This window comes from Chrysochloris asiatica, unplaced genomic scaffold, assembly GCF_000296735.1.
Source record: "Chrysochloris asiatica unplaced genomic scaffold, ChrAsi1.0 scaffold00506, whole genome shotgun sequence".
In the NCBI taxonomy this organism is placed as follows: domain Eukaryota; kingdom Metazoa; phylum Chordata; class Mammalia; order Afrosoricida; family Chrysochloridae; genus Chrysochloris; species Chrysochloris asiatica.
The window spans coordinates 110,569-120,306 of record NW_006409024.1 but is presented as its reverse complement, the minus strand read 5'-3'; the positions used below and the strand labels follow the sequence as shown (position 1 = coordinate 120,306).

Here is a 9,738-nt window from a genome sequence, read left to right as displayed (position 1 = left end):
AGCCCGATTCGTAACCACTACGCTACCAGAGCTCCTTAGACACCTATTAATCTGGATTGAGACCTGGTTAACCAGCAGTATGATGAGACCTGGAGACTTCTGGGTCCAGGCCAGGGATATGGCACCAGAGAACTAGAATGGAGTGTGAAGCATCCAGCTGATATAAAGTGAGGGGGGATGCACAAGAACACCCACAATTGCAGACAGTACCCATTTGACCTGGCATCAATGGCTGGATGATCAGAACACGACTAGAGGAAGAAAGAAGAGGGAAGAAAAAGGAGTAACTCACTATGAGTGGATCATCTTGACCTATACTTGTGGATGCAGTATGACAAAGGAGTGCACAAATCTCTATAGTGAGAATCATTCCAACCCCCTTAGTACACAGGGCTGACAGGGATAGGGAACTTAGATATTAGCTACCCAAAATGAGGGGACTACAAAGGCAAGGAGAGGCTGGCTTACAAGCTTTCAATAGGGAACCTAGCTCCAGTGGATATAGGAAAAGATAGAACCTCCACTAAATTGTTTCCAACCTGTCTGGATGGGGTTGATAAAAGGTGAGGGGGAAAGGACTCCTATGGTTCAATAAGGAATGATTGCTATCAGGTCTGACAGTGAGTGTTGGAAAGGTAAATGTAAACATATGGTAACAAAAGGAGGGGAGTGGCTGACTTTGCAATTCAGAGCCTAGATCCCTGGAACTATCAAGGGAGAAAAGTGAAGTAGGAGACCCTGTCCAGAGTGACACTAGGGATGGAGGCAAAGGTGATGAGGTAGATAGAAGGAGCAGCTGGGGACTCTGGACTCAGGAAGGGAAAGGGGTATGTGCTGGTGGCCAGGGGGCAGGTGTGTGGGTGTACTCTTTGGGTGTTTGATGATGCATGCAGAGGATTGTGATCATTACAATGAAACAAACTATGACAGGATGAATGTAAAGATAGATAATGTTCATCCATCTGACACATAACTCACAATAAAACCTTAAAAAAAAATAAAGGCCTATAAAGTGAACAATAACACACAAGAGGAATGTCTTTCTTAATCAACTACATAAGGTCTAGCACCCAAATATAAACTTCAGAAGGCAGAAAGGAGCAAGCAAGAAAGAATGAAAACAGTGAACACAGGGAGAAAGTGGGAAGAGCACTGATGCATTGAGGGGATTGCAACTCCTGTCATCAGTCAAATTGTACATAAATTGTTGAATGGAAAACTAGTTAGCTCTGTAAACTTTCACCCAAAGCACAATTAAAAAGTAAAAAGGTAGCAACCAAACAAAGCAGCAGTTCTGACAAAACAGGAAAGCAATATTACTTATATTATTTCAAAACCCGTAAACTCAAAAGACAGTTAATAGAGATATAGTTTCATAAAACTATCTCAGATTAGGCTAATAATATGTGTATAATTTCAAATTTACTACTAGTTAATAAGCATCAATCTGCAAATGGAGTTGTTTTCAACTTCTAGAAATGTATGCTTTCTTGTGGCTAAACTTCTGTCATACTAATTCACACTTGGACAACATGGAATTTCTTTATGAAAAGGAAAAAAAATCTAATTCCTTTAAACAGGATGATGACTCTTGTTCTTAATGTGGAGTCAATTATTCCCTTACTTAAAACCTTACTAATCTTAGCTTTAGGATTTGGAGGGTATACAGATGATATGTGGTACTGTAGGAGCAGCACTAGACTACAAACCACAAGGTCGGCAGTTCGAATCCATCAGCTGCTCCTCAGAAACCCTATCAGGGTCACTGTGAGTCAGAACCTACTTGATGGCAATTAACAACCACAACAGAAGATATAATCATTGGATTTGCTAGGGAATACATTGATTACCTGCTGTGACATCCATCCTTGAACATCCTGGCTGGAAAAGACTCAACTTGAGTTTTCCATCATTGAGAACAAGGACGAGAGTCCCTGAGTCATGATGAAGTTCACTGGTTAGAAGCAGTCCTGCTATGTTCCACGTTCGAAACTGAAAACTGACAGACACTTTGTTCTCTCCAGAGGTACCTGGCAGGGCCAAATAGCTCCTGGAGGTCAACAGGGTCACAGGGACCATTTGTGATTGTGGGCAAGAGAAGGACACATTTCCCTGAAAACACAATCAAGAAAGGAAATTAGGAAGGTGCCAGAATACCTCCATTCCATTTAAAACACATCATTTAAGACTCACAAAGTGAACCAGGGTTTCCAAACACTAGTTCTCATCAGACTTAAATTGATAACATGGATCTTGTAGATCCTTCAAACCAAAGCATTGTTATACTTGGGTGAATCTATTCTTGCATCTTTTACAAAGTGTTCTGTCTTCTCCATTTCTCAGCCTTAGCATAACAATTACAAGCTGGCTACTATATAGTCAAGTGCTAGATACAATAATTAACAAACAACTTAAAACAATTTTCTTAGCTTCAAATAACTAGCTTTCTGTTGATATGCAGATCAACAGATGTCTCAAGTTCATCTACTTCAAGAACTTTTTCTTATTTGCCTTAATTGTGTAATGCAATTACATATATGATACTCAAATCATAGAGACATCTTATTTCAGGTAAGAGGTGTATTTATGCGTGACTGAAGGGAAGGCTGGTGGCAAGGCTAGATGTTGCCCAGGAGGGAGGAGGCTGCCTATCAGAAGCACACAGAGGCCACATTACCCAGGTGATCAACCAGTCTAAGGTTGGACTTTCTGCATTACAGACATGATTGTATCTTTATACAGTTCTATTTTAAAACATATTTAATTTTAATCAAGGGCAATGTTTTGATGGGAAACATGTACAACTCCAATTAGGATCTCTAAAGGAATCTTTTCTTTGGGTACATTTTCATTAAAAAAAAAAAAGATCTGAGAATATTTCATATACTATCATTGAAGGTTATCATTTAATTCTGTGGGCAAAAGGTTGAATTAGCATAGAAAGTAATGGGTATCTTCAGCACATGATACCAAAAAAGATATAGTTATATATCACATAGAGAATAATTAAAACTTTAAATTACATTAATAAAATCAATTTTTAAAATCTTATAGACTATCAGACTATATGTAAACTCTAGGGTTTTAGAGACATTTAAAGTAAGAATCAGTCCAAAGTCATAACAAAAAACATATTGACTACATAGAAAGAAAAACATTATTTGCTCAAAATTCAAACAATGTTTTATTAATATGATAAATATGAAAAATATTTGTACCACTAATGACAAAGGATTATCTATAAAAAGTAAATCTCTCTTATAAATTGATAAAAATTATTTAGGACAGCAGTAAAATAGGAATAAACCATGATCAGAAAAGTAAACCCAAATGGATAACAAGCATGTGAAAAGATTACTTAAACTCTCTACAAATCAGAAAGAGTGAGGCATCATGTTATACCCAATGTGACCTGGCAACTGTTTCAAAGATTTATAACACATGCTGCTGGATGGGATGCATGGAGAAGGTACAGTCATACTGCTGGAGGAAATGTGATGTCTTACAGAGAAGCCTTTTGGAAAGCAGTCCACAACATTTATTAAAATTTAAAACCAGGCAAACCTTTTGGTCAAGATATTCTAATCCTGGAACTTTACTTCAAATAAATTAAAGCTCAGTACCTGAAAACTCATGTGCAGAGAGGTGGATTATTATATGGTTTGTAGCAGCCAAAAAGTAGAAATAAGGAAAATGCCTTGACTAGAAGAATAGCTAAATAGATACTGGTACATTCTCAAAATTGACTTTAAACAGTTGTGCAGAAAAGAGTTTGCACTATCCTTTGAAAGGCCTGCTTATAAGCTAGACCTGGGGTTAGACATCTGGGAACCTGGGTTTCAGGAGAACTTCAACACTAGCTAAGTGATACACTGTGCCTAAACTGTACAAAAGGTGTGTTTTATGCTGAACACCTGTTTTTCTTCTGTGAGTCTGGACTTTTTGTATTTTCAAGGAAGAGGCTACCTATGTGACCAGCCTTCAGAATCTCTTACGAACTTCCCTGATTGGCAACATTTGACATGTGTTTTCCAGTGTTGTTTTTGGAAGAATTAAGTTCATCCTGTGTAACTCCACTCGGACAGAAAACTCTGAAAGCTTTTATCTGGTTTTCCTTCTACGTACCTTTTCTTTTCTGATGGTTATCTTTTCACTGTAATATATAAATCATATATTTCGGGAGCTTACATCTCCCAACAACTGCTGTGGAATATAGTACTAGACCACAAGGTCGATTTGAACCACAAGGTCGGCGGTTCAAACTCACCAGGCACTCCTTGGAAACCCTATAAAAGGTCACTCAACAACACTTAACAACAACATATAAATCATAGCCATGATCATAACTATAATCTGAGTCCTGTGAATCCTGATAGCAAATCAGTAAACCCAGCTTCTCTCTGTTCCCTCTACGGGTACCCCAGCTGTGGCCACTGAGTTGGAGACAGCCTGAGCAGTGACCACTCCTCCAAAGAGGTAGGTGCAACACCTCCCAGTAATACAACATCCCTGATCCATGTGGCCTGACCTCCACGTGCCTACTCCATAGATGAGGAACAGTAGCCGGAGGGCACCCTGTTGGCAGTGGGCCTAAACCAGGGCTCCCAGAGCTGGGAACCCAGAGTGTGGACTGGGCTGATCGCATGCACAGTGGGAAGAGTGGAGTTGTCTCTGGACTGAGACTCTGATGGCCTGGAGAACATGGGCCAAGGAGCCACCAGCCACCAGAATAGGACACTCCACAGTATGCCCAGTCACTACTGGCCACACTGTCCTGCAGGTGGATGTTCACCAGTGGCAAGGCTTTTCCTTAGTGGCTCTCATGGGCTGAGAGAGGGATTTCAGTTGGGACTAGAACAAACAGACGGCATAGGCAGTAGTGGCAAGGGAGTCAGTCTTGGGTGTAGGACGGACCAAATCCCATTTTCTTGAGGAACTAAGCCAGGTCTGGAGACCTGGTGTGGTGCTATAGGATACGCTCTGTATTGCTAACCATGCAGCCAGAGGCTCAAATCCACCAGCTGCTCCTCGGAAACTCTATGATCACCATGAGTCGGAACCAGACAGGACAGCACTTTAAAACTAGCCAGGCCCAGATCATGTTTCTTGAGCCTAAAAGAATTAAGAGCCCTGCACACTAACATTTAATAAAGGTTAGTAGAATAGAATAGCCTTGACCAAAGACTGGCCTGAGTCCCACAGCAGTGGGAGCAAGACTCCAACTCCTGATGGACTATAGAACTTGGATATCAGAAATTTTTAAAAATCAATACTTTCTTGAAAAAAAAGAAAAGATCATTGAACTCTAGGGTGATCATGGGGACTTCCCAACACAACAACCATTATAAAACAAAACTATGTCAGATATCTCAAAAGTATTTCTGAATAAATAAATCTCAAGATCCAGAAAAGTTATCTATTTGACCCTATTTTTGTAAAAATTGTAAGAGGTGGATTCATATTACCACATATATTCATAATATATGTGGGAATATGAGTTTATAGATTGATGTAAGTTTATCTTTGTAGGGACCAAACATAGAAAGATAAATGCTAGTGTGGTAACATGGGTGATTTAGTGGGAGGGAACACCTCGCTGTAGGGGGAAACAGGAAGAAGAAGAAGCCAATCAAAAAGAAAGATAAACAACAATTGTATTAACAACCCTTGATAAAATCACATCTTAGCATCTTTATAAAATGACACCTTTGTATGTCTGTATGTATATAAAAGTAAATCACATATGAACTAAAAATAAATACGATGTGCATCTTTCCTGTTTTCAGACAAGATATATTCTAAAACCTAATGAATGAACAAATTAGAACTCTCTTTTCCCTTTAACTTGTATTTAGACTTCTTACCATAATGAGGATCTGTGGTTTGTGTTTCTTGGACAAATCAATAATATCTACTCCATTATAATAGATATTTTCTAAACAACCATGGAAGTTTCTTTGTAAAAATGCCACTGACTTTCCACGTCCAGGAATCCCTCCAAAGCTGATCTTAGAAAGAAAAAAATGACATAAATAATACTGTGTAATAATTTTACGATGCTCTGTCTGAAACCTTTATGATTAACATGTGTACTTGTTACACAAGTCTATTCTGTATCATTTTACATCATCATGCTAATGTCAAATAAAGTTTGAAAACATGTACATTTATCAATAATTTTACCAGTATCTCTTAATTATTAAGCTCTTTATTAATATATGTGTCAGAATAAATATCCTTCTTACAATTTGCCAATCATATGGCTCTGTCATTTGTTGATGGGGAATATTACATTATTGGGTGGTACAAACAGCTAACATGCTTAGATGTTAACCAAAAGATTGAATGTTTAAGTCTACACTAAGTCACACCAGAAAAAAAATCAGCCCTTGAAAACTTTAAGGTGCAGCACAGTACACTTGTGCTCTGACATATATATGGGATGCCAAAAGTCACAATCAACTCAATGGCGACAGAAAAGGAGACTACTACCCTAGCTAGGAAAGGAAATTTCTCTTTGTGATACTATTCATATTTATAAAATAGAGATTTATTACATTTAAATGATGAAATGTAATACTTGAAAACTTTCACACACCTCATAATTAATATCCAAGTAACTGGATTCTCCCTTTGCCTGAAAATGGTGAGTGTGTCTGTCCAGCGTGAAGCTGACATATGAGCTGAGGAGCTCGATGAGGACAGAATGCCAGTGCTGGTCATCCAGCAGGCTGCCTAGAGTCAGCTTCACATTGGCATCATGGGAAAGCAGTGTCATATTGCCTGGAAGGGGAAGCAAACAAAGCTCATTTATAAAAAATACAAAACCCTGATCTCTCTTTAGTAATTCAGTGCATCTCACCACAATAAAAATTCAAAAGTCCCATCCACTCTTATATCCAAAGAACGGGTCTGCAAATTTCAACTTAATCTCAAAACCCAATCTTTTAATGTTAATTCCTTTATGTATTCATTTGTTTTCACTATTGTTATACATTGTATTTTCATTTTTCTTGAAAATATTTTCTTGGACCTCATTAATAATACTATCTTAAACTTTTACTATGACCCACTCTGGGTTTTTCAATACTACCATGTTATTTACTGAACATCTAATGATGCTCTTATACAATTATCAAAATATAAAAGCACATTCAAGATACATACATGCTGCCATTAATATGTCTCAACTACAGGGAAACCATATGTTCACTTGGCTTAAGGCAATTTAGATTTACCTCTCTCATTCTAGCATAGTTATTAATGGTGCCTCCTTTCATTCTGAAGAGTGCTGTCATTTGAAAACAATAATAATAATTGAAATATAAATTAAATTTAGGTATGAAAAAATATTTTTTAAACCTTGCCATTTAAAAAAAAACAAACACATTTTCAAAACCACTCCCTTGTAACTTTTACCTGAATTAAAGAATAAGATTAGTTGTCCTTTAACTAATTCCAGAGTGATACGTTTGCCATTCTGTCCTTCTCTGTGGAGTAGAATCCCATCACTCTGCATGGTTTTAAATTTCAAAGAAATAATATCTTTTGTTGAACTCAGAGATCTCTTAAGTGTGTAGAGTAAGAAACTTTTCCCATCAAAATGAATCATCTCAGATCCTACAATGGAAAATATTAAAAAGTGACTTTAAGTATATTTATATTAGTGTGTTAAAATGTATTAAGTCAGAGATCTGGTTTGGACAGTGGCAGAGACAGCCAGGTAGGAAAGCTTCATGGGGAAGGGACTGAAAACCCAGAGAAGCTGCGCTCACAGAACAACACCAGAGCTCTGGATCTACCATAAGGTCCAGGACTACAGTTTCCCACACACGCACGTGAAAAAATCACAATATAAAGGAAAATATTGCGAGTTGGGAATTGCTGGAGACAGGACTCTCTCTGCGGCCACCCTGCCCAGGCAGAGTTCAGAGGGCAGGGCTACAGACAGACCAGCAGAGGGAAGTGGTGCTGAAAGTGGTGCAGTGACATTTGCAAAAGGAGGTGCAGGGGATTCTACACATTTTTTCCTCCTATTCCCTGTGGAGCCTTCTTTGCCCAGTCTGGACACCTTCAGGTGGGTGGGTGTGCACCCCCGCTCCTCCTCAAAAAAAAGTCCAGTGCTGATTCCACAGTTTTCCCACAGTATAGAAAGAAACAGCTTGGAAGCTGCTTATAACTTCAGCCTCGGGGTTGTAGGACTAAAATTAACTTGTGCAGGACTCTTTACTCCAGCCTATCTAGCAAGAACGAAGCAGGCCCATCAGCCTGACAGACAAACCATAGAACAATCTGTAAAACCCCAACATAAAAGGATGCAACTATCTCGAGAATTATGCTGTGCACAAGCAGATACCTAACCTTAAGAGTCAAAAATAGTGGACAATCTTTCTCCCATTAACTTCTCAATATCTATCTACACACCTCCATGGTGGTGACTAGAGGAGGAGCCTGAGCGAGTGGACACCCCACCCAATGCTGGAGGCTTCTACATTACACATATACTACCTGTGTAGCAAGGTGACTGGACAGTCAACCACAGTTTTATTTTTGTTTCAAAGTGGTGGTTTTTGTCTCTGCTTCTGCTTTTGGTCCTTTTGATTGGGGGGGAGGGGGGGGTTACGAAGGGAGATAAAGCTCCCATACATTTTTGGGGTAGCATAGGGAGAAAAAGCTCCCACACATTTTTTCCTGAAGGTGGGAGCTTTTTATCCCTATGTTACTCAAGAAGAGACAGCAATCATGGCCATATAACCAAGATACAAGCATACCACATAATATTCCACCATTGAGACAAGAGCCAATAACAGCTGCTAAGCATTACATGGGGAAAGGGAAACTTGTCTCCTGATCATATCCACCAGGAGACACCAAGTAAGCTTAATAACACAACAACAAACATTTATTTTAGCATTAAAAAAACAATATAACTATGGGCAATGACAAACAAAAGATCTCAAACACAACAAACTATCTCAAAACATGCCCCAAAACAGAAAAGAGTAACTGAGACAAATGCACGGGAGACAGACAAAGGTTCCACAGAAGACGAAGAGCAGGTTTTGGATTTACCTGAGAAGGAATTCAGAAGAATGACATGGAAACAAATTCAAATGCTCTGAAAAGGGGTGGAGGAAAACAAAGAAGAAGTCAGGAAAGTACTAAAAGATTAATCAAACAAGATTGACACAGCACTGGACAAAATTCAAAAAATGGAAAAAGAGTTCCTGATGACTAATAATAAAATATCAGAAATGGACAACACACTGAAAGGGGAAAGGAACAGAACAGAAGAGATGAAAGCCAGAACTAGTGAGATGGAAGACAAATCTCTCAATACTGCTAAGATACAAGAGCAAGCAGAAAAAAAGGATAAAAAAATCTGAAGAGTCTAAAACTCATGTTAGATAAAATGAAGAGGAACAACTTAAGAATGATTGGCATTTCAGAAAAGGAAGAATCAGAGAAGTCCACAGAGGAGACAGTTGAAAAGCTTCTGGAAGACAATTTCCCTGACATCTTGAAAGATGAGAAGATAAACATTCAAGAAGCCAAACATGCCCCAGGAAGGATAGACCCCAAAAGAAAGTCACCAAGACATATCATAATCAAACTCTTCAAAATCAAAGACAAGGAGAGAATCCTAAAAGGAACAAGGGAGAAGAAAAGTGACACTAACAAAGGCAAGCAACTCAGATTAAGCTCTGACTATTTAGCACAAACCATGCAGGCAAGAAG

At 38.6% G+C, this 9,738-nt stretch overlaps 1 protein-coding gene across 1 annotated transcript in view; it reads right to left on the bottom strand.

Moving 5' to 3' along the window:
- CNTNAP3 (contactin associated protein-like 3) overlaps positions 1 to 9,738 on the bottom strand; it is a 243,023-nt gene that overhangs the window by 202,656 nt on the left and 30,629 nt on the right. The window contains exons 3-6 of the mRNA XM_006877478.1: positions 7,420 to 7,620; positions 6,599 to 6,783; positions 5,865 to 6,008; positions 1,851 to 2,112 (exon numbers count right to left, since the gene is read on the bottom strand). Coding sequence (XP_006877540.1) covers positions 1,851 to 2,112; positions 5,865 to 6,008; positions 6,599 to 6,783; positions 7,420 to 7,620 — 792 coding nt within the window. The remainder of the gene's footprint in view (positions 1 to 1,850; positions 2,113 to 5,864; positions 6,009 to 6,598; positions 6,784 to 7,419; positions 7,621 to 9,738) is intronic.